The sequence below is a fragment of the Harpia harpyja genome, chromosome 18, assembly GCF_026419915.1.
Source record: "Harpia harpyja isolate bHarHar1 chromosome 18, bHarHar1 primary haplotype, whole genome shotgun sequence".
NCBI lineage: Eukaryota > Metazoa > Chordata > Aves > Accipitriformes > Accipitridae > Harpia > Harpia harpyja.
Genome location: NC_068957.1, coordinates 9,834,070 through 9,858,718, shown reverse-complemented (window position 1 = coordinate 9,858,718; position 24,649 = coordinate 9,834,070). Strand labels below are relative to the sequence as shown.

The window sequence follows — 24,649 nt, the reverse complement described above, 5'->3', positions numbered from 1 at the left end:
ACTCTGAAGCCTCCGTACCTTAAGGGGGATCAAAAAAGACCTCAGCATGTTTTGGCTTCGGTTTTCTTTACTCTTTAAGCTGGCTTACTTGGGTAAGACTGACATGCCAAAAAAGTCTATGTTGTATCAAAACATCTTCTATAACATACATCCATTTTTTTCTACACCTGTTAGCTTAGCAGGAGTGGATCAAAGGAGAGTGTTGGCATGATTTACGGGACACACAGATGCAGGAACAGACCGGCTTCAAGGCACAAGCGAGGAAAAGGAAATCCAGACTGAAATGTTTGTTCTTTTCCAAAGGCTAAAATTACTATAATAAATGCCAGGTCGCACGATAGGGTTTCAGGTGGCTGCTTAGGTCTTTCTGTAAGAGAAGAGAATTAAAGGGTTGAGTGTGAGAGGCGGCAAGGACACTACCTCTCTGTTACAGGCCAGAACCCGTAGTATATTTTTTGGCAAACATGCTAAGCTTTTAACATTACAAAAAAACAGGGTGCCAAATTAGAGGATCCAATGATCAGGCTTCAGTTTGAAGTTTTCTGTCCATCCAGGGCTCACTGACTGCTGATCAAGCTGGCTATGTTGTCTACCCAGGATTTTCCAGCCAATATTCACTGTTCACAATTTCCAGCCAGTATTCAGAAGTTCCACCACTGCCCTAGGCATTGCATAAGACAAAAAATGAGACAGTCTTTGCCCTCAAAGCATTCATAGTCTCTGATGTAGGCACTGGGAAGATAATCATACTCCGTAGGGGAGTGTGCATTCTTCATATACTAAGGGAGAAGCAAGTTTTCAACTGGGACGTATGGTAGGGAGAACATCACATAGATGAAGAAAAGGAAATGGTGAAAAAGGACAACTTCTGTAAGGGCAGGTTTGAGCTTTTCTAGGTGTTCACTGTGTCTTCGCTCCAGCCTCAGACCACTGATTTAATGGCATTACAGTTGAGGTGTTGATGAGACCATGTGAGAGGGAAATACTCAACATCAAAAAGAAATGCTACCCTGGCACATGCACTCAGAAAAGCCCATGCTGCAATCCTGCTCACATGGTAAGCAGAATAAAAAAGATCTGGCAAAGTCTTGGTTTTGAAGGCAAAACCCCCAGCTTTTGTAAAAGATTTCAATGTGTATTGTATAGCAGTGTGTGGTAGCTTCATTTCTTTGTGTTTGATGAGTAACAACTTGGAGTCCAATTTTAATGAAAGCAAATAATGGCTTACGCAAAAGAATTCAGCTTTAAACTCAAATAAGTTGCCTAACCTGGTTTCTTAATTTCCCCCTATGTGCTATTTCAGATAATTGATGCTCCTGTTTTAAGACTAAAGCTGGTGTATTCTGGCACAAGTTGATGCTTTCAAATTCCTAGTGATTTTTAGACTCAGTTTCATCATATTGTCAGGATGTGGGTTATAAGCTGGTTACATGGGTCTAAAACTTAGTGCACAATGTAAAACTTGAACAGTTTCTGTGCTAAGCCTACAGAACGAGAAGTCTTGTAGTTTAGTAATTTAATTTTGCCTGATACTGAATTTGGAGGTTTTATTTTTTCACAACGTTGGCATAAGTGGCTCCAGAAATTAAATGCATTTTGTAATAAATTACATAGATAAGGTCTTGTCATGTGACTACATAATTCACTGTTGTATTTTGTATAAAAAAAACCCATGAATTGATTACATCTGGCAACGTAAAGGAGATGGTGTAATGTATTGTATGAATGTGCACAGTGGAGTGCCTCAGGGTAGGTGCAGTCTTGTTTTGTAACTGTAAATTATAGTTCTGCTCTCCTCTTGGTGTGAACCCTAAGTTTCAGAGAAGAAAACAGGCGATTCAAGACATGCTTTTTTGCTTGTGAAGCTCAGGATGGATGGAACAAATTACCAGATTCCCTTAAACAAGTGCCAGCAGTGAATAGTTTCAAAACACAGTTGCTTATTTACTCGGAGAAATGTTGCCAATGTTTTTTAAATTGCAGAGATGAAATTATATGTTGGTATTAGTAACTTTTGAAAGAATTAGCTTTTTATTACTTATTGTGGCCTTTGTTTATATTATACTGTTGTACTGCCAGGATGTTATGTTGTATTTAACAGTTCAATGCATACTTCCTATCTCTTGGGGCCCTCATGAAAATTAGATGTGCCATCCCTGGAGATGGTTACCAACAAGTATCATTTTGAATAAATAAAATCAATGGGATATGGCTGTGCATCTCCGTGGGGATGAGAAGCTGCCAAGAACAGGAGGTACTGCATTGGCCATACTGTCCACAGCAAGACTGTGGTACTGCGTATTGGGCAACAAAGCCATTAGTTTAGTTACCAAGAGTGACAGATGAAGGATGCCTAGCTTTCTGGAAGGGGGTTTCGTACACGTGACTGCAAGTACCTGAGTATTTATGGGTGTATCATTAAGTATCATTAACTTTTAGGACTCTCAAACTGGTGTTAGCTGGTGTTAACTGAATATCGAGTTCTGTATGTAGTATTAAACAGACAGGATCTCAGCATGGCTGAAAATTAGTAAGAATGGAGGATCAGGAGTTTACCCTCATGATTGCTCTGGTGTTCTCGAAGTGCTCTGTGAAAGGCACAGCACCGACCACTGTCCACCAGCACCCCAGATGGGTGGGACCTCGAGTCTGACCCATTCTGGCTGTTTCATGTTCCTGACCCATCAGTAGATCTGTCCAAAAGAACAGTTATATGGAAACAGGAATACCTCACATGGCCCAGCATCTCACATGTGCTTGGCAAAACTTCAAAGCTTCGATCAGCCTCTCCTTGCATGCAGCCATTATGGCCTATCCTTAACAAACCCCACATATTCTGCAAATAGAGAAGAGGCCTCCTGCCTCTCTTGGATGGGAAGTGGCGTTACCTCAGTGTCATTATTCCTGGTCAGTACATGCCTGTCTTTGGACTCTCTGAAGGCTCATGGCCTGTCACAAAGACAACACTGGCTCCCGCGCATCTCTTGGACTTTCACTAGAACGCTTAGGGAATGGTCTGAGACGAAGACAGCATGGGTCAGAGAGGCAATCATACATGCAGGATGCATCTACCTTTGACTTCAGTATTTCTCAGGCCTCCCTTTTCCACAGAACTCTTAATTCTGTCTCATCATATAAAATTTGTCAAGAGAGCTCTCCCTCCCACGTGCTTCCTGTAAGGTCCTGTTTCATTTTTTACACTGTGTGATTCTACTTCACTGATTATCTTCTGTGAACCCCCCATGTCCTTCCTGCACTTTACTCTTACAGATAACCTAAGCCTGACAAGAGCAGGGATACAGCTGCTGCGGATTTCTTGTTTTGTTGCAGTTCACCGTAACAATGTTTCTACAGCAGGACCCTTAGGGGCTTGTGCTGCATGTTCCTGAAAATGCCAAGAACTGTGAGAAGGTGCTCAAGGGCACAAAAGCTCCTTGAGACTGAATTGAAAGACTGTCCTGGGCAGTGTGAGCCACATTCAGGACGGTTTTTGACCATATAATATTCCTGAGGTGGACTCTGAAGAAAATTTTCCTCATCCACCTTGGAGAGAAGCATCCAACCTGCTTAACAGAGGAGCCTTGGGAATGAACTATTATATGCACAGCATGGACCATTTGGGGCCTGGGACCCAGCAGGGAGCTAAATCATTTGACAGTGTAGGCACACTATTGTATAGCCTGTGGTTACTTTTAGGATTGTGATGGACTTGTTGAATTGGAAATCCGGTGGTAGGTTCATGTGGTGTAGTTTCATTACTCTCCCCCTAAAACAGCCTCTTGAGCTGAGATACCTTCTCACTGTAATGGAGCATTGTTTTTCTTCACATACACAAGATTGGTTAGAGCAATAAGTACATCAATCGTGATTTGCTATTTTTTGTTGTTTTCTAAATGCTCTAAGCAAAGAATATGAGTGTTATTAGTTATAAAAGCTACAGTATGAGGAAAATACATTGAAAAGTGTGAGGTATATGGGAGTCAGAGAGTATTGAGAAGCTCAACAGAAACAGTCCATATTGCTATCACTTTCTTTGTGAATTTCCAAATGTTAACAAAGTAGGAAAGGAAAACGTATGTTGTAAAGTTTATAGTCAACCCCTATTGGCTTCTAAAGCAATTTCTATATTCATTTTCACTGAATATCATTTTTGTCTGTCTTTCCCCTTCATGTTAATATGGAAAGGAATATTAATTTACCATGGGAGGATACGGAATGCATCCCGTTCCCCAGCTGGGCAAAGGGAACTTGTTTGTTGTCATTGATAAAACCCACAAGGTGAACACTGTGTCCCAGATTATGGTCAGGGAAATGGTTGCTTTTTGTAGAATAAACTCTAGCTTTTCAATAATAAATTCATGGGTGTATGCACTGTATTTCCAAATGGCTTTCTAGTAGTTTTTGGTACAGTAGCAAGATAAATTCTAGTACGACAAAGGCATCATTACAGATGCCACCACATTGTTCCTCCAAAAATATGTACTGGGCACTAGCCACTGGTAACAAATTTGCTAAAACATTTGCATGAGTGAAAAGTTTCCTGCCTTAACATCCATACCAGGAAAACTGACTTTCTCTTGGAGGCCATCAGGCCATCACTGAAGTCTTTTTTTTCCCTTACAGGAAAAAAGATGTGGTATCCCTTTGATGCTGAGAATTTTTTTAAGTGCTGAAACATGATAATCAAATGCATATCCATGAATCTATCTATCATGTCCTTGTCAATACTGACAATGTATCAAAATCCCATTCTCAGCAAGCCTTTGGCCCAGTATAAAGCAGGCCAGATTACTGGTCAGGATATTCCCAACTGCTCATGCAAATTTTCCATTCCTTCATAAGGAATATGAATTAAAAAAACCCCGTAGGTTTATCGCCTTTGTGTTCCTGTAGGCTTTCGTGTCATTTGCTTGTATGTGTATAAATATCTATATATTCATTCTTTCCTTAGCCTTTTCCCCAAAGATGAAACAGGTTGAGATGCTTTTTAATTCAGTATGCATCACACACATAAAATGTGGCTGCCCCTCATGCATTACTGGCTTTCTAGCAGAGACAGTTTGATCAGGTTTGTATGAATGCAGAAACCAGAAAGATACTGTGAAACAAGACACGCTTTTTATTAAGGTTGCATTGATAAATAGTTAATAAAACATTAATAAATTATTAATAGAGTCTTTAATAAATGGTAAATCACTTAGTTATCTTTATTTCATCAAGGCAGTAGGTTGCTTAGCACCAGCTGTAACATCAAGTTTGTTATAACCTTAGAACATCTATTCATCCTATATTAATTTTTTCTGAATGCAACTTCAACGTACTGTGTAACCAAAAATTGGAGAAAGTTTAAAGTAACAGATTTAGCTAAAAGTTAAAAGGACTGAGGAGGGCAGTTGACAGAAAGAATACCACAGATAAGGTCTCTAGCAGCAGTGGCCTCTGACTGCATTTATTGCTAGCAATGTGTGCAGGGCTGCTCCTCCTCCTCCTGTTCCTCTGGCTGCCCTCTAATGATGTGGGCAAAGTGTCGGTCCTGAAACTGCCTTTGTGGACTCTAATGCCACAGAAGAAAAACACCGGGATTGTTGCTTTCTTCTTCTGCCTTTTTGTGGTTCTGCTGTCCCCAAGAGAGGCAGTAAGGGTAGCATTTGGCCAACAGAGATCTATCAAACTACAGAACAAGAAAAAGGGCTGGGAAGGGTCTTAGAAATCTCATCATCTACTACACATTCCTCCCCATTGCAGGAATCAATTCTGCCTAAGCCATTCCTGACTGATGTGTGCTAATCTGTTCTTAAGTGTGTTCCTCCAAAGATGGAGTCTGTGTAGCTCTCTGAGCAATCTGTTTCAGTGCTGCACGGTCCTTACCATTGGAGAGCTTTTTCTTATGTCTAACTGGAATCTTTTTGGCTGCAGTTTAAGTTCATATCCACCATAAAACTGGAGAACAGATTATTCTCTCCTTTAGCAACAGCTCTTTCTGTAATTGAAGACTGTTCTTATGTCTCCCCTCAATTCTCCCAAGGGAAGTAGCATGAGCCCTATATCTTGGGAGACTTCAAATTAGATCAGGGTAAGCAGTTTAGAGTGCACTGTAGGAAGGGAAGCTGCCTCAGTAGGAACGCAGAGTACACAGCCTAGCTGCTTTTTTCCATAATGACCTCTTAGAGCCTGGCTCAGTACTTTTATCTGTATTTAAAAACACTGCACACTTTCTTTTGAACAAGAAGGAAATGATGGAAAACTGAAATACAGAGAAAGGAAATAAATCTTGAAGGCGGCTATTAATTTTAGGGACTGGTTTTGTAAAGCTATTTACCGTCTGCCCCACATCCCCTGTACTCAATTCTCTCACTCTGACCTTTTCCTTAGAAACTTGCAAGCTTAAATCCTTCCCCAGTCCTCTTCTTCCATTTAAATCGTGATTTGGCCTTGTACCTCTGCAGCCCTTAAAACGTTTGCTTGGAGTATTTGTATTTTTGGTGATTCATTAGATCGCATCTGCATGTGTCCTTCTTAGTTACTTACCTGAGGGCTTTTATAGCTGAAAAAAGCAGACTTAGCTGAAGAGACGAGCATGCCTAGCTCTAATAAATAAAGCACATGGAGTCAATTAAAACAATGTTTAAATAATTTTCAGAAAGGAGGATGCTTGATGTTACTACATCAGAGGACCACAGTGACTTTTAAGCCAACAAACCGTGCAGGTTTGCTTTCTCATTTAATCTCCAGGTCTATAAAAAAATGCATGCTTCCATAGCAGTCATCTACCCACTCCAACAGCTAACATGATTTTGGAATTATTTTAAGTCCAAACCATGTGAAAATAAATCCTAACTCAATTTTGCGGGATTACTTTGTTTCCATTAAATTCCTCTTTAAAGCATTTCATATGCTTGGTTTTATTATTGTTACTTCCAGGAATTTCTAAATACTTCCAAATTTGGATTGATTAAAGTTTTTTAACTTTTCCTGGAAAAAAAAAAAAAAAAAAAAAAGAATGCAATTCCCTGCCTACTTTCCCAGGTATTTACAAACTGAGATGTTTATATATACATCTTAATGGATGGATGCATACACAACACACACAATGTCTGTGTGGTTCTTTATAGTCATAACATATTAGAAGGTAGATATATCAGATTTCAAAAGTTAAACAAAATAGAGCTTAGCAAGTACTTAGAGATGAGGGACCTCCAAAAGAAACCAGGGCATAGCAAAGAATGGTGAAGTCATGTGGATGATTAAACAAATGACATCCTTTCTTCTGATTCTCCAAAGTAATGTGCATGTGCTTAAGGAACAGAGTAGGAGAGAGTTAAGCAGTTACCTCTCTGCAGGATGTGGGGTTGGGGTTTTGACCCTTCACTGAAAACAGTGCAGTGCCATTTTTGCATGTCATTCTGTAGCTCAGTAGTGCTCTGTGTGAGTAATATGCAGCTGTGGTGGTCGGTGTGGGGTTGCTGCCCATAGATTTTGAAGTGACATTTTTCAGATGAGTAAACTCAAAACTTTCTCTACAATCATTCAAGGTTCTTTGGTCAGCAGTGCTGCGGCACCTATCTGTAGGTAGATGTAGGTATGTTTCCTTAAGTAACTATATGCTTCCTTATGACTTCCACACACAGTGTTTGTTTATACGCTGAGCTTTAAATACTTGTGGTGTTTTGCATGTGTGGTCCTATCTGGAATTTTCTATCCAATAATATTTATTACAGTGATAATTGAAGTGAAATGCTTCAATGTAGCTAGCTTGTACCTTTGTAATAGACTTTGATGCTCTCAAGGTCACACTGTAAACACATAGATTGGATAGTCCTAACCTCACTGAAGTTGACTTTTGCCTCTGACCTTAGTGGAGTCAGGATTTCTTACCTTGTAATTGAATTTCCTCAAATAATAGCAGACTCATTTTTCCTGTTCCTGCTGTTTTATGCTCAGGTGTCCCCTAACAGGGAGATGACTAGATTTGCTTACACTTCAGCCTACCAAGTTGGTACACCGTGGGCACTAGATGCATTCTGACAGTGAATATTATGAAATATTTGCTGGCATCACCTTCCCATGAATCCTAGGCAATCTGTCCAGCCTTTTATGTGTGGGCAGGAAGAGACTGAGGTCAAGCCTATAATTGCCATTCTAGAATATGCTTCATTTCTGCCTTCAATCAGGCTGCCTGTCCCTCTTTTAATTATGTGATACAGCCTCTGTTTCATCGTTTTGCTATGAAGAGATATGCCACAAAGCATCCTCTATGGCATAGGATTTGGCAGAGGCAGGAGGATTTGGATTATATTATCTCACAGAAAAGTTCACCGGATGCTTAAGTCTTTTTCTGCCTTCCTCTGTGCAGAGGTCAAACAATCAATGCGATATAATAGTGTACTTCTCATCATTGCACTGAGCTGCTGCGGCCTCACCCACTGGGAGGGATGAGCTGTTCACTAGCTGCCTCCCTCCTCATTGCCACTGTTTGTGCTTTCTGCAATGAAAACAGGCCCTGAGCTCCACAGGCAGAAACCCAAAAGCTCATTCAGCAGTGCAGAGACATCTGCACCCTCCTCTGTCCTTGGGTCATTTGCACAAGGAACTGGCAAAGCTTGGCCCCAGGCTGCGCTGTCTGTAGCTATGTGGCCCTTTAGATAAGCTGCAAGTGTGTCCATGGTACGCTGTGCTGGTGGAAGTGGAGCAGCAGAGCCCAGTGGGCCTGAGCTGCCGACCAGCCCTGCCCTCCTGCCTCTGCCAGGACTGGGTGAGGGCTTCTCTCTGTAGTGGTTGTACCTGGGCTTTGTCTCCTGAGGGGCTCAGCCAGACCTTGCTGCAGTAGCAGCATTGCTAAGGCTGGAAATTTGCTGGGCTTCAATAAAATACCAGTGTCTAACAGGAGCTTGGGGGAAGTTTACATGTCCGCCTGTCCCACTGACTGAGGACAGTGATGCATTCTTTTCTTTTCTCTCTCCTAACCTCCTGTATGACACATGATTTGTGAGGGACAACTGGAGACCTGAAACTTGCTGGCTGTATCTTCAGTGAATTATACATTAGCATCCAGCTGTAGCCACCCAGGCTATGTCTTTAGCCCAAATGCACCCACCACACTGCCCTTTTGACAAGTTATATTTTCTTAGTTATGTTATATTTTTATTTGTGGAGTGTATCCAGTGGTTGTCATGTTACCTACAGAAATCTGTGTGTTCATAAGCTTTGTTGTGACTGGCCCTGGGCTTGACCAGTGTAAAGTAGCAGCTGGGAAGTTTAGTTTACTGCAGTCAGGATTATGGCCATTGCATGCAAAATTTCCTAGACCAGATCCTCTTTTGCTCTTTGTCTCCCTTGTCTCAAGAAAGAATCCTTCCTGAGCTTTGTAGGCAAAGAAAAACAACCAAGACAAAGATATAACAGATTACCAGAGACAAGTATTACTGCCTTTCTGAATATTTATTAAATTAAAAACAAAGATAAGAGAGAATGGAGCAGCATCAACCATAAAACACACTCATTAGAAGGACATTTACAAGCTCTGCCTAAAACAACATTTTTGCAGTTTTTCTATTTTACTGATTTTTCCCCCTACTCTGAACATAAGTCCCAGTCTGCTCCCACCAAGCTCGGTGGGACAGCAATTCTAGGCCTCAGTATGAAAAAGCAAGGTGTGCACTGTCTTTTTCTGCTTGTATTTCACAGGCATGGGCATCCAGGAGATTTCTTTGAAGATAGTTGGAACATGTGTGTACAAATGATGAATTAACACACTGATCCAGAAAATGGGCGTGTTGCTTAGATGGTCTGGTAGGCAGGTCTTCACCAGAGACTTGGATTTCCTAGTTAAGTATGGGCTTTCTGTGTAACCCTGTGCAAATCACCTCATCTCTCAGTCCCGCATTTTAAAATGGAATCGGTAGTGCTCTGATGCTGTGACGATGCATACCACAGTAAGTGCCTATGGCCAGTGCTATGAGAAGATGCTTTGGTGCATAGGACACTGTCCCTGATCTCTTCTACGCCATGCATTCATGCTGCAAGCCCACACTACCTTTTTCTAGACCTGCCTCTGGTTTATTTTGCCACTAAGCAATCTTGAATAGGGTTACATTTTGCCACCATGCAATTTTCTATAGGGTTGCATCCAGTGCAGTACCGGAGGGATCCACTTCCTGCTTGGGCTTTGCAGGTAAAACCCTGTTCTATACCTCTGATGGCTTCATTCATACAGCTTGACAGTCTGACCACAGAGGTGGAGTCAGCTGCCACGTGATGAAGACACAGACGGTCAAAATTTTCAAGAGTAAAACCTGTCCTCACCCTCGTTCCCAGGAGGTGCTGCCTGTTGGGTAGTTAAGGTGTTCATCTACCACATAAGGATGGGTGGTGACGCTTCCCTAAGCAATTGCATCTCCAGGCTCAGTGGAGAATACATGATCATTTTTTCCTCTCTTTCTTCTTTATGTACATGAATTTGTTTTCAAAAACATGTCTATTTTCTTCCCTAGGAGATGACCCATTCCTGGCCTCCTCCTCTTACTGCTATTCACACTCCTGGCAAGGCTGAGCAGACCAAGTTTTCTATCCCAAGCAAGGTACAAATAGGCTGTTACCAGTGACCTGATTAACATTCTGTTCTGTTGAGTGTTCTTCGCTGGAGAGTTTATTTTTGTAATTGGTTCCATTTTCAAAAATTTCTAAGACTATTTTTAGTTGGAAATTCCCAATCAGACTGTTGTTACTAGTAGGAGTGCTTATTTAAAGCTGCAGAAATTCCAGTGGAAGCAGAGTGAAATTTATCTCTCTTGTTATAAGAGTCTTTCTACTTCAAGTACAAATATCATAGAATCGTAGAATGGTTTGGGTTGGAAGGGACCTTAAAGATCATCTAGTTCCACTCCCCCTGCCATGGGCAGGGACACCTTCCACCAGATGAGGTTGCTCAAAGCCCCATCCAACCTGGCCTTGAACACTGCCAGGGATGGGGCATCCACAGCTTCTCCGGGCAACCTGTTCCAGTGCCTTACCACCCTCATAGTGAAGAACTTCCTTACATCCAATCTAAATCTACCCTCTTTCAGTTTAAAGCCATTACCCCTTGTCCTATCACTACATGCCCTTGTAAAAAGTCCCTCTCCAGCTTTCTTGTAGGCCCCCCTTAGGTACTGGAAATATATGTTGTTTGGTTTTCTTCCATTATTATTTGTGCAGTGCAATGGCTGAAATGGTCGTGTGTTCCTACTTAGTGATTGATTGCACAATGAGGTTTAGGCTGCGTGGTGATATTATGGTGACTTAAAATGTTTCTGCGTGTGAACAGTGCCATGGCATCTGTCTGTGCATACTCCAAGGGCACACGAGGTTGCACAATGCGATCCTCAGTATTGGCCTTGTTAAAAGGATGCACTCAGCACTTGCCACGTCAAAAGCACATGCCTGGAGACTACCTGCAGTTCACCTAACATGCAGTGAATCATTAAGTTGTATGATTTGAACATGCCTTTAGCTCAAATTCCGTTGCCTTCTAGCTATGATTCTGGTAGCACTGTTAGAGATCAAGCTCGTACCCAGGACAATTATTGCTGGAGGCATCTTTTGCTGGGACCTGCACAATTGTGAGCTGATGATGTTTGGAGAAGCGGAGAACTTTCTCAGGGCAGGGAATCTACACCAGTCTGACATGGAGCTACCTAAAAGTTTCTTTCTAAAGGCAGGACCTTGGAAAATAGCTTATAAAACTGGTACTGCTTGACATTATGGTTCAAGCAATCATATCCTGTTTTAGAAGCTGGAATGTGATTTTCCTCTTACTGATTTTATCTGTTTGGCAGATATTTCCCTGTCTGAAGTGCAGCTGCCATACGTAACTGGAAATCATATGAAATTAGCAGTATCTGTGGTTCCTTAAAAAAACAAAGCCAGTGCCCAGAATGCCTTATTTTAATGGAATGTGATTGTTACCACTCTAGCACTGCCATTGTCACTGCAGTTAACTGCTGAAGCATTAAGCATCAGAAGTCATAATGATACAAGAGTATATCCTCATTGCAAATTGAGTTAAAGTCTGTTGAACCCATTTAGGTGAAAGTGGAGTCTGACCTGTGTGAATACAGGGAGAGTAGAGGGTTTTGCCCACTGGAAGCTGTATTTTTTTTAATTTATACCATGTCTTAATTTAGCACTGGTTTTTGATGGGCCCTACAGAGATTGGTCTAAGTCCTGCAGACTGCCAATATCTCTATTGGCAGCAGTATAAGCATAGGTTCAGAGAAGCTAAAAATTTGTTTTGCTTTTCTGTTTCTGTTAAGTTTGCTTTGAACTTTTAAGATCCACATCAAAGTTAATTTCTGGGCACGTTAAATGTTGATCCTAAAATTCTTGACCATATCACTTCAATACAAAATATAAATCAGATTTTTTTGTTTTTGAGCTAGCATTTCAGGAAATAGGCAAGCACATAAATGTTTCCAAGTTTGCTAGTTTTACTTTAAAAAATACAACTGAAATGTCTCTTCAGAACACCACATTAAATCAACTATAGCTAGCCAAATTTTAGATCTCAGACATAATGTGGCTAGATTGTACAGCCATATAAACGAGAGACGGGCGCTATTAGAAGTTCTCAATTTAACTATTAAAAAAAAAGTATCCTCATGAGAAACGTATATAAAAAAGTGTGATAAAAAAGGCGGAACTTATCAGAACAATTTATCCCTTTGACATTCAAATTTAAAGTGCCATGTTTACTCTTAGGGCATGATTTACTTCACAAGGGACTGACTGACAGCAAAGTATAATATTAGGAACTAATAATGCCCTAAGAGGAAGTGCAGTGAGGGTTTTAATGACTTTAACATCCTACAGAACTAACACTTCCAGCAAAGTAGTGCCTGGCTGTAAGATGAGGTTGTAAATAACACCTTAATTTCAAATGATGAAACTCTGCTTGGAAGGAAAGCTGATTACAATCACTGTGGACTATAAAGCCTAGAGAAAAACTGAGCAAGAAAACATAAAGGAAGCAGCTTAGTTATTGTGAGCCAACAAGGATCCCGGCATTAGCATGCTCAGTGTTACAAGCCAGATTCTTTGCTGGTTTAACGTTGTTGTACTTCCATTGATTTCACTGGATTTGGACAAGTTTCCATTAGGTGAAGATCTGCTTCCTGTGTCTTTATCAAATCCTGTGTGTCACAGTCCAAATAAAACCAGTGACTATCAATAAAAGGTTACTGTATTTCCAAGCAGTGAGATCAAAGAAAAGCAGGCAGTGGAGCTGAATTTAATGGATGGTTGCATTCATGGTGCAGTCTAAATTGTACATCATAGATGGTTCATACACATGTCCATGGCCAGGCCTGGAAAAGGCTAGGACCACTGCAGGTATAAATCTATGCAGTGTCTCCACAAAGGGGGTATGTAGATTTACAGCAGCTGAGGATAAGCTCTTGTCTGAACTGTGAAGGGGTCCCTCAGTGGTGCCCTGTCTCCATAGTTAATGTTTTTTTAAACTAATGTCACTGGTGCTGCCTTAACAATCACATGATCCCTTCCCTATACCATCTCCTTCTCTGTTTGTGTAATGTTAGTGCCCTTATCTAGCAAGCCAAGATATATCTTACCTTCTTCATCTTATTTAACTAATGCTGACATTTTGTGTGTTCTTCTTTGTAGGACTCCCAACATCTGACCTCAGGATACAATGTACAAAGTAGGTCTTTATCATCCTAGTCCTAAAAGTCAGGGTTGGGTATTTTTTTTTTTTCCCCTGCTTAACATCATTAAAACAAAGGCTAAAAAATTAATTTCTATGGTGCTAAAGCAGATCAGTTCCATTTTTTATTGCATGTTATGCATTGTGGCATGTTGTGAAACCAAGTATAATTAGATGGGCTGACAGCTTTGGGTGCATTTTAATTCTACAGTAATCTTTTGACATTTGAAAATGTGTTTCCTTTGTTTGCAGAGTGGAGTGATCCAGCAGGGAAAGTTGCAACTAAGTCAGTGCCACAAAAGTCGTAAGTATTATTATTTCCAGCTTTAAATCTCATTTTAAATTTATCATAAAGAATGAGTTTATTTCTCCAAAGGTAACAAAAATCTAGCTCTGCTCATAATCTTGTCCTGGTGTTCAGGTGTTCTCAGTAGTCCTTAAAAATTAGCCATAAACCAGTTTTATGTTTTCAGTGCTTATTACTGTTTCTTCTTTTTAAGCATTAGCTAAGAGAGGTATGTGTGAAAGATGAGTTTATTAAGCAGAAATAATGCTGATTTTAGTTGTACAGCTTGCCAAAATTAAATCACTTTTATGCTTCTCTCATCAGATACTAAGCCTCTTACAGTAGAAAATGCAACCCAATGAACAGATGATGCAGGAATTTTAACATTCATACAGTGAGAGAGAGTAAAACACATCATACGGAATGATTCTACTAGCTGGTGTTGAAAAGCTGGTCTTGAGTTTCATACACTTTGAAACAACTGAAAATCACAGATGATCTATAAATATGACAGTTTAAAATTGTGGAAGAGCTAATTCTCCATTGTGTTAAACCATTTTTCTTTGGTGCTTCTCTGGTGTAAGGCTGCAATAATGTAGCAGTGAGTTGAGACTGAACTGGTTTTTTGCTTTTACCCTAGGATTTCAAACTAATTTACAAACAGGAATTAAATAATAACTTTGAAAAGTAGGTTGTTGTTTTTATACTTACGAAAATTTGTGGGTCTGGTTTCAGTTCACAGCTGCTATTTTTATTAGTGTTCAAGTGTTTTAAACTACTGAATTTAGAACTGCACTAGCTTAACTCACATTTGTGTAAATACAATGTGTTCATTTAAAATCACTTCAAAATTATTCTAGTGGTTCCCCTTAATCTACTAAGGACACAATTTTAAGTAAATCCCTATAGGAGAAGAAAAATCAATGTGGAGATACCTACATATGTTTTTAAAATGAATTTAAATGTATTGATTCTTAGTGCAAGTCTGTGTACAGGAAAGGACTTGTTGGAGTTCAGTGATTTGTCTGTGCCCATGTAAGAGATACGGGACTAGACTAGATGTGGGTCCTGAATCCACTGATGTACTCACCAGGCTCTGAAGGTCCAGTTCGTTACTCATAAACTCAAGTCATGGAAGTACTCGTTCAAGTAAAGTTTGTTGAGCAAAACTTTACAAAATTATGGTTAAACGACTAACTCAATTTTAAAATGAAATGGATTTTTCTTCAGATTGAATGAGAATTGGATAGGAATGCTAATGATAAACAGATTAATTTGCATGAATAACATTTATTTATGAAACATAGTAACAAATCAGGTTTTGCCCTTTGCTCTTTGATTTCCAGTAACGGCTTGGTTTTTTTAAAGGATCTAGCCAACTATGCCCACTGTTCTTGGTAACAGAATGGGTGCATTCGTGTTTCAGAACATCTAAGTGATCCAAACCTAACATCAAGCACATTCCATAGTAAAAAAAAAAAAAAAAGTAAAAAAATATTATTACATCTTAAAATTATTTTTCTCCTAAAGCAAGTGTATTTGGATTCCACTGTGAAAAATATTTTAGTGAGTATACCATAAAATACAATATTTCAATAGTTTGTAACCAACAGTAATAGACTTGTCAATCATGGTTTATTGTTATAAGCTGAATTTCAAAAGAACAGTACTTCAGAGCTCAGTGGTATATAGTGCTTTTAATGGGACCAAAGCTCTCTATAGGAAGCCTGATATAAAACCCAAAGACACTGAGTACATTTTATGAACCAGTTGCTCTCTGTTCTGCTGCTTGATCTAAAGTTCCAGTACTATCAATCAGATTTCTGCTGCAATGAACTGCCTTCTTATGGTAGGTGATAGATTTTACACATGAGAGATCAGAGCTGCAATAAAGCTACTTTTATTTTTAGCTTCCAAATGAAGATCAGCTAACCCATTACTATCACTTTTTCTCTTTTACCGGAGAAAAATTGTTAAGGCAGCTACTAAGAATTTCCATAGGGCTTTGGGAGGTTAGAAGGCAGTCCACTGTGAGACTTGGTATTACGAGGCCAATTTGTTTCTTTAGATCTGCGTGTGCAGTTACCACCACCTTCACTGGGAATTACAGTACTTGAGGACATAATGAAATTAAAGCAGAGAGTGGGGCAGAAAGACGTAATGGTATCAAGTAGAGCTGGACAGTGCGATCCAAATAAACCCTGATAGATTGACAGCTCCTGCAGTCATTGTATATTTTAATAACATAGTATTTATCAGATTGCAGTTGTGTTAAGGATTTAATCTTTCTGACATTGGTCAGTTTCAGGGATATTGGAGTGTATGAGTGAAATTACAGTCCCACTTATCGCCAGTAACATTTGTTGCTACATTTTCAACCACACAGCATGATCTTACTGACTTCAAAACTGTATCCCCCACCAATTCCTTATATATTTTGTCAATGGGATCTGTTACCTGTATTTCAGTTTGATCAAATCTGACTGAATTTGGGTTTGTCCACCTGTATGCTTTGTTAGAGACCTTTTAACCTGGACATGTTTCTAGATATTCCCCAACTTTTTTAAGTTTACGTGCAATTCAAGTGAAACTTCAGTTATATTTTCCATTTACATTGGTTCTAGCGACGGTCTTATAGATTCCATTGGCTTTGTTAGAAATCCGTAGGAATTGGAAGTAATGTGCTTGCATTCACCATATCACTGAGATATAGCATGACTAGTTGAGTGATGCGTGCAGAACAAAGATACTTTACCTTCATCATGCTGTATTCTCCTCCAGCAGCCAAGCTGCCTGTATGTCATTACAGAATTCAGGTGTAGAAACATTGGTATCATGGAAGATCAGACCAAAGGGATGTATGATCTTTGCAAGATATGTTTTCACGTGCGTGTTTCTAGGGGGAAGAATGGAGGCAACATACTGCAAGGTAGATTAATTGACCAACGTCTTGCTTTTGTAAGGGTATGCAAGGTGCATGACTTCTTGTCTAAGTAAAGCTTTCTGAACTACGAGTTTCATCCTTTTTATGCTATTTCAATGTACTTTATTACATCCACATGCTGGAGAAACCCAATCCCCAATGCTTTGCAGCAGGTAAAATAGAACGTAGAGTAGTTGGGACTGTGTCTGAATTCTGCACCTATGTTGTACATGAGTATGTGTACATGTAACTAACCGCAGGACCTAATTTCTACTCAAAAATCTTGAAAATGAAATTTTGAACACTGATGTGCACACATGTGTCTGTATACTGTGGTGTCTTTTTATAGCTGAAATCAGACTATGTAAAACTATGGCACTTGGCTTCCCTTTTTTAAAATTTCATATTCACTGTAAATCTCTATTGGGTATTGCGCAGTCAGTTTTCAGCTAGTCTACTCTGATTAGTTTATTATGAAGCATAGTAAGCAGGAACAGATAAGGTGCAACCAATTGCACTGAGAAGGATTTTCTGTCAACTTCCATGAATTTGAGGGTGCAAACTCAGCCTGCAACTTAGGTTTCTGTTATATAATTACCACTGCAAGTATGTCATCCTCAAACATCCAGTCCTTTTGTTCTGTTTTGGTTGTTAGCATTTGGCCTCTGTCCAGTTGGAAACTACCCAGAACCTTTTTAATCAAGCACATCCTGTGTTTCGAAATCATACTGCAGAGTAGTCTTGGGTAGTTTCCATAAAAGCCTAGCTAAAAAGAAGAATGTAATCATAATGGTATTCTTCCCCTGTCATAAAATTACTTCCTATACTTACTGTATTAATACAGTATTAAAAGGCCCTTCTCATGGGCTCAGTGAGCTACCGGAAACCATTAAAAACTTAGAGCAGCAAATTTTTATGGATCAGAAAAAAACAATTTATTTTATCTTTATACGTTTTTGTTGTCCGTCATACTTAATGATACACAACCTGTGTGGGGGCTAGAGAACAGCTAAATACAGTGGGCTCAAAAAAACCCCAGGCAGCTGAAACAAGGATTTTTCAAAGGGGGCTCACCACTGGTTTCAGTTGGGCCAGGATTTCACTTCACAGTTCTAAAAAAATTTCAGTAAATACCAGTACTTTTCTAATCCCAAAGATTATCATAATACTTGATGGAAGCCTGTTTGAAAATGGAAATGTGCTTCTTGACATCTAACTACTTTTCGTAAGTATCTAATGGCTTTTTGGAAGTTCTCCACTGTGTCAGGGACAGCCACCTGGGAGCATGGAAAACAAAATTTGGCAGCATGTTCAAGCTATGAATTAAAGGTAATTCACAGTTTGAAATGAATCAGCATGAGGTCCTTATGAAGAGTAATCAGACATCAAGAGGATTTTACACCAAGGATTGTATATTGGATAATGTGACAACAAGTAATGTTGTTATTCAGAATGTTGAAATCAAGAAGCACTGATGAATTCTTAACCTTGAAAGGAATCAGTTTAAAAAAAATGGGATTCATTCAATGTTGATGCATCATTTCCAGTGCAATCACATGAACCAAAAATGTAAAATTCATCTCCAACTGGAATAGAAAGAATGTTTCTATTTATGTATCCAACTCTATATCTAAGTTCCAGTCACAATCTAGCCCAGGTGTAATACACTGAAGAAGCTGAAATACTAGTATTTCTAATTACAGTTTTTAATCAATCATATTAAAGCATAAGAGTGTCGATTGATCCCACAGTGTTGATAGCCTGCTTTCTTTTATAGCATACGTTAATTTTCACTTAGCGAGTGTGGCAAGCTTTACTCATTAGACTAAGTACTGCCTGTTTGTTAGAAGTAGGAAGTTGCAAAGATATTCCCTCTGGGTAAACTGGGAAAGTCATGAATACAAGGGACTTGCACTGCCATGTACAAATTATGATAAGTGAAACAACAGTGGCATGTAATTCGAACTCCATTAATCTTTAGGGAGCTCCAGTGCACCATATTAAAGGGACAAATAGCAAATGAAAATAGAAGGGTCTGTTCTGGTCAGATGTCATTCATCTTTCATATTTACTGTTTTGTTAGTTAGAAGTTTGCTTTGCATCCTTTTGCCTCATAAGTTCTTGGGTTTGGAGCAACGATAGTCAAGATTGTATCATTTTGTTCCTCACTGCCACAGGCTTTTCCTTTTGAGCAAAGTACTAAGTAATTGGGAATAAAACATACAAGCATTTGCTATGGACAGTTGCCTATAGAAGCAAATTTGCAAAATATTTCAGCTGCTGTGAAATAGGTTAAAATCCAGCATCGTAATTAAAAGCCCTGTATCCTTGAAGATAAGCCCATTATTCAAAATGATTTCTAAATTAGACTTTTGTTTTCATTATTCAGCTGGCTCACTTACAGTTTAACCTCCCTGTCAAAATAAAGTTATTTCCTAATACATTCTTTTCCATGATCTCTTTCTCCTGACATGTTTATAAATCAGTTTAAAAGATTGTGGGAACAGAACTAAATTAATTCTCTTATATTTTGCTGATCAATGTTGAATAATTTTTCTTGACTATCAGAGACTTACATAATTACTGCCTTTAAGAATGCCTGAAACAAGCTAACCAACTGCATTCTTGCCAGTGTTGCTGATTGCAACTCAAGTAAGCACTGAACCATTTGAATTTCCGCTGATACTGTATAACCCCCCATTAAAAATTCAACATTTATTTGCCCTAACTAACGAGTAGCAGTTGAAATACTTTGTTCTCAAGTAGGCTGCACTGCTGCATCACTGCCAAATATACGCAACCACTGAACTGTGACCATTGAAGTGTCAGTATTAATAGAGACAGGTAAACGAGACACATTAACATGTTTGGATTCAGGATGTATTTCCCTGCCCGCTATGTATCAGTTCCCATTTTGGAAACTGGTTTGACTGCAAATCTGCCACAGGTTTCCTTGTATTTAAAGAGCTTTTCCACAGGCAGCAGTGTATGTTGTGCCTTCATGGCTTAAGGCCAGTCTCAAACTGACCTCCCAATTTACATTTCTGTGGGATGGAATCACTTCCGAACTTCAGTGCAACTTCAAACGTTCATTTTGGAAAACAAATGTACTTGATAAATCTGAAAATGTAAATCAGGAGAGAGCAGAGGAAGCCACCACACTCAGTACCTCTCCCACCCATTTGTTTTGCGAGCTGCACACTTGCTGATAAAATGCATATAAACTAACTTCTTGCTTGACTTTCTGGCCACCATAATTTGGACCTCACCCTGTTCCCTTTTGTCTTAACTCTGACCTGTCAGTAATTTTCAGGTTCAGAGCCAAGCCATTTCTCTCTCTGGCTTTTTCTTCCTGATGTTCTTTGCTCTAGTCCCTTTCATTCTTACTGTCATATCTTACTGGCTTTGTAGACTTCAGTAGCCTGAGACAAACTGAGAAAATTGTCACCCAGATTCATCTGCACCATGCTGCAAAATAGTCATAATCGGACATGGGTGATAAGCTTGAAAGAAGAATGGATTTTGCCGGGAAGCTTGGCATTCATAATACCAGAGTGGGCTTGAAACTCCCAATTTGTGTCCTAAATATCCTAGGTAAGACTAACAGCCACTTTTCCTAATATCACAACTTAATCCTTTGCATCTTTCCTCTGAATCCCTCTGACAACCCCAATAATCCAGTACATTTTTCTCAGCTTTACACTCTCCATCCAGAGGAACTTATATTGCTACCATTATCCTTTGGGCTGAGGGCTCAGCAGGGCTCCAAAGCCTATCAATTTTGTGGCCAGAGGGCTTATTTTTTATGAAGTGAAGTTCTCACAACACCCCATGGGGCTAGGCCATGCTCACTGCATTATCCTCCGTCTTGGATAGCCCTTGGAGCCACAGATTCAGAATAGCTTTACCTTACAAATAGATACTCCCAAACAGTGAAAAAGGAAAATATTCCCCACTGCCAGGCTAATTACTGTTCTAAATTCCTAGAGGAAGAGCTGCTTCCCTCACTTGTGTGCATGCATCTCAGAAAAATGCATTTTGAGACTTTCCTAATGCTGTAACTGCAGCTTCCCAAAAAAATGATGTAGCCCTGGAGGAGGAGAGAGATGTGTGTGGCCTTACTCCGGTAGGTGCAAACCTATTGTTTAATTAAAATCCATGTTATGGAAAACACAGGAGGGGGCCTAGAAAATTGGCAAATAAAAAGTTATTTCCTAATTTCCACAGGAGCTTTTTATCCTTCAAGATAAAAATAGTAAACAAAATCTGAAGGTAGTTTAGCTTTCAGGAAATTGTCCCTTACTGGAAAGTCATGTTTAGTCAAAATGCTTCACAAAAAGATCTTTACAGGTTTTGAAAGAAAGATGTTGACTCACCTACCTCATATTGACAAGAAAGACTTAAATGCAGCTGTCAGGCTCATCTGAGTCTGCAAAAGTAGTAAATATCTCCAGTAATGAGGGGATTGCTTTCACAGCTATTTACCTCTTAGACTACTGAAGTATTTGCTTTTTGGGTATCCCTGATAAGTTACATGCACATAACTGTGTTTTAAGGACATATATGTGCTTTTCTGCAGAGAGAGGGGAATGCAAATCAGTGCTGCCCATATTTGATTTAGCATGAATTTCAATAGTTCCAGACAAATTTGAAAGCCTATACAAATCATATAGCTTCAAGTCTAGCTGTGTGCTAGACTGGAATTTTTTGTTAGGTCAGACCTTTATCTCAGCTTCTTTTTGTGGCTCTTTATGGGGAGATTGAAGAGGAACTGAAACTGGTGACCTGTCTTGACCTTTAGTACTGGATTAAAATTCCAACTTGCTGCCATGGCAACGGGGCCTTGAAAATTAGATCCTGACAGAAGCAGGGAGAAACTTAAAACTGCAACTGCTGCAGTGAACTGAAGAAAGGTTGCTTACAATTGTCAGTGACAGGCTCTTAATTGAAATAATCTGCCTTTCCCTGTACCTGAAAAAAATAAGGAAAAGAGAAATGAAAAAAAAACCCCAAACCAGAAAACTGTGTCTTGATTTTTTTTAGGCAAAAATCCGTTGCAATTCAAAGTAAAGCACATGCTACAGAATCCAGCACAGACTCTGATATTAGAGGCAGCAGCAAGCGAACCTGTGTAGTGAGAAGGGAGCCAGACATGCACTCGCAAAGATCTAAACCACCCAGACCAGACTGGTAGCAGGAGCCAGACAGTGGTCAGTGTTAAATCACAGGTTAACTTTCTATTTTTTTTCTCCTTTAACCTGACACCAGGGATCAAAAGAGACATCACAGTGTCATGTCTGACTCCCAGGATCCATGCAATTATCTGTTCTGTAGATGTAAAGGGATAAACATTAGCTAGATAGTGCTATTTCAGATCAAGTGTGATAAAAGTTACTCATTTTCCAATCTGATCAATGCAGCAGTCAGAGGGAGATAATAGTGCAAGTCCTTCACTGCGGAAGGAGGTTGGTTTTTTCCCATGGAGAGCAGAATGCAGTTGTAACCTGAAGGGAGAAGGTGCTGAGGGTCACATAAAGGTTTTCCTGCTCTTTTCCACTTTTTCCAGGAATCTCTCTCATCCCAAAATCAAATAACCTTGAAGATCAGGTTGCAACACCATCTCATGTTAACCTGTGGCTTTCCCTAAACACCCAAGGGTCCTAAGGGTGCTCTGAAGGCCCTGCTCCCCTTCCCAAGGCGAGGAAGGACCACAACGACCCCCCCATCACACAGGGGGATGCTGCCTCCTAGCAGCCACTAGCCCTTCTTTCTAAAGGCCCTGTAGGGATTGCTGTCTTCTTCACAAAAAAAAAAAAAAAAAAAAAATCGTAAAAATGTATAGATTTTACATATCAGATAAAGGAGGTTTCTTAATGGACAAATAGATACCGTTGAATTGGATTAGATGCTCTGTACAGTTAGATAACGGCTGCAGAATCAGATTGGATTGTAGGTACTATATATAGCTAGATGAAAGTTTAACAACTGTAGGTAGATGGCATTAAATTTTTGGAAGAGAGAGTTTTGTCAAAGCTTAGTGTCCAAACTTACTGCAAAACCGTGTTTGGAGTCTGAGTTCAAGTAGAAGGCGTGCACAGAAAAATACTTCCTTTAGTTTTCTTTAGACTGTACTGCCAAAGTATTGGATTTGTTATGTATTGGTGTATTATATAATTACAGGATCAGAGGAAATATTTCAGATGTTTATAAACACAAATTTTTGGGTGATGTGTTTTGTATCATTCACGGCATGGTTTAGAGATAATGTTTATCACTAATACTGTCCATTGTCAAGGGCAGGTAAGCATTAAGCAAGTGCAGGTTGCGTTGAAATAATGTATCGTATCATCTTAACAAAACACTAATTTCTGGAGTAGACTCTTGACTTGATACATGGCAGAAAGTGGGTGAGTAGATGAGCGGTTTTCTAACAAAGGAAAACAAAATCCACTTAACATTTCTCAGGCTCTGAGTTATGTGCTTCAGTAAAGTCAGACAGTTAAAAATAGAGGCCATTATTTGAAATTTCAAGTGTCAAATTAATTCCCAGAGTAAGTTAGTTATTTCAGAGGAGTTGCTGTCAGAGATTAATTTGGCCCATCCTGTTGTACACTTGCCACTGTTACCATTTCCTGCAAAGCACCACTAATTCTGCCTTAATTACTGTCAGACTGGACTATGGAGCCCTGGAGTATCTGGCAATAAACTTGTGTTTTGCTGGGAGGGAAGGTAAAGAAACATTTAAATGGGTTTTTAAAATAAGCATGAAATCTCTGAAGATGTACTGTTGTAGTGCATGCTGTATATCAAAATATATAAGCATCTAGTTGTAACAATGGCTTTGTAAACACATTACTGAGCAAACTATGAAAAGTAATCCACCAAGGGGCTGTTTCCCTAACTCATAAGCACAAAGTTAAGAGACCAGTGCCATAAAGCAGATATGTGCTGTTAAAAAATACTTCCTTTTATGTGAGATTATTTCATGTTAAGCCCAATAGATGATTCCTTTTTTATTTTTAGATGCATATCTTTTAATGCTTGGAAATATTTGTGTTTAAGGCAAAAGTCAGCCATCCTTGGAAAATCCATGAATAATTCATTAATATGTGAACATGGGGCAAACAATGCTGAAGGGTAGCATCAAAGTGCCCACATGCTCCTCATGTGGGCAGAGTGCAGCAGTGTCATGCAGTCCTACTATAGCTATCCGCTCGCTTTTTGTGAAATTCCAATATTGCGACGTATAATGAGGAAAGCCTTCAGCACTGTCATTTCTTTCAGCAGCCTGCAGGCATGGCCTGAGGGGCGGTTGGAGCCCACCTCCCAGGGCACGCAGAGCCTCCTTGCTCCCAAGCCCTGCAGTGGCTCGGTGAGCTTTCAGCTGCTCCAGGGCAGCCCCACCGCAGCAAGGCTGTAGGCTGCTTACCCAGGAGGAGCACAATGCCTTACAGCCATTTCAGAGGCCACCGTTTCCAACTAATCTTGGCACAGCTGGCAATCATGTGCATATCACTTGCCTCACTGTCCCCACCCCAAACCAGTTAAGAGCAGCCTGCTGCAAAATAGAAAAGGCATGAGGTAAATCATGCTACAGTATGGATAGTTCTGATCTCTTGTTGGTGTCTTGCCTCCTGCGTGGCTGAGGAGCCTTCCCACCACATAGTGTTCGTGGATAATGTCAAGAAGGACAGGGAGATCACAACCAGAGGATGATCTGAATTCTGGGTCAATAAGCTTTTCT

At 39.8% G+C, this 24,649-nt stretch overlaps 1 protein-coding gene across 3 annotated transcripts in view; it reads left to right on the top strand.

The window, feature by feature from the left end:
- The window catches only part of AFF2 (ALF transcription elongation factor 2), a 342,768-nt gene that overhangs the window by 198,494 nt on the left and 119,625 nt on the right, over positions 1–24,649 (top strand). For all 3 annotated transcript variants that reach the window (XM_052813263.1, XM_052813262.1, XM_052813261.1), the window contains exons 5-7: positions 10,491–10,577; positions 13,657–13,693; positions 13,949–14,000. In XM_052813263.1, coding sequence (XP_052669223.1) covers positions 10,491–10,577; positions 13,657–13,693; positions 13,949–14,000 — 176 coding nt within the window. The remainder of the gene's footprint in view (positions 1–10,490; positions 10,578–13,656; positions 13,694–13,948; positions 14,001–24,649) is intronic.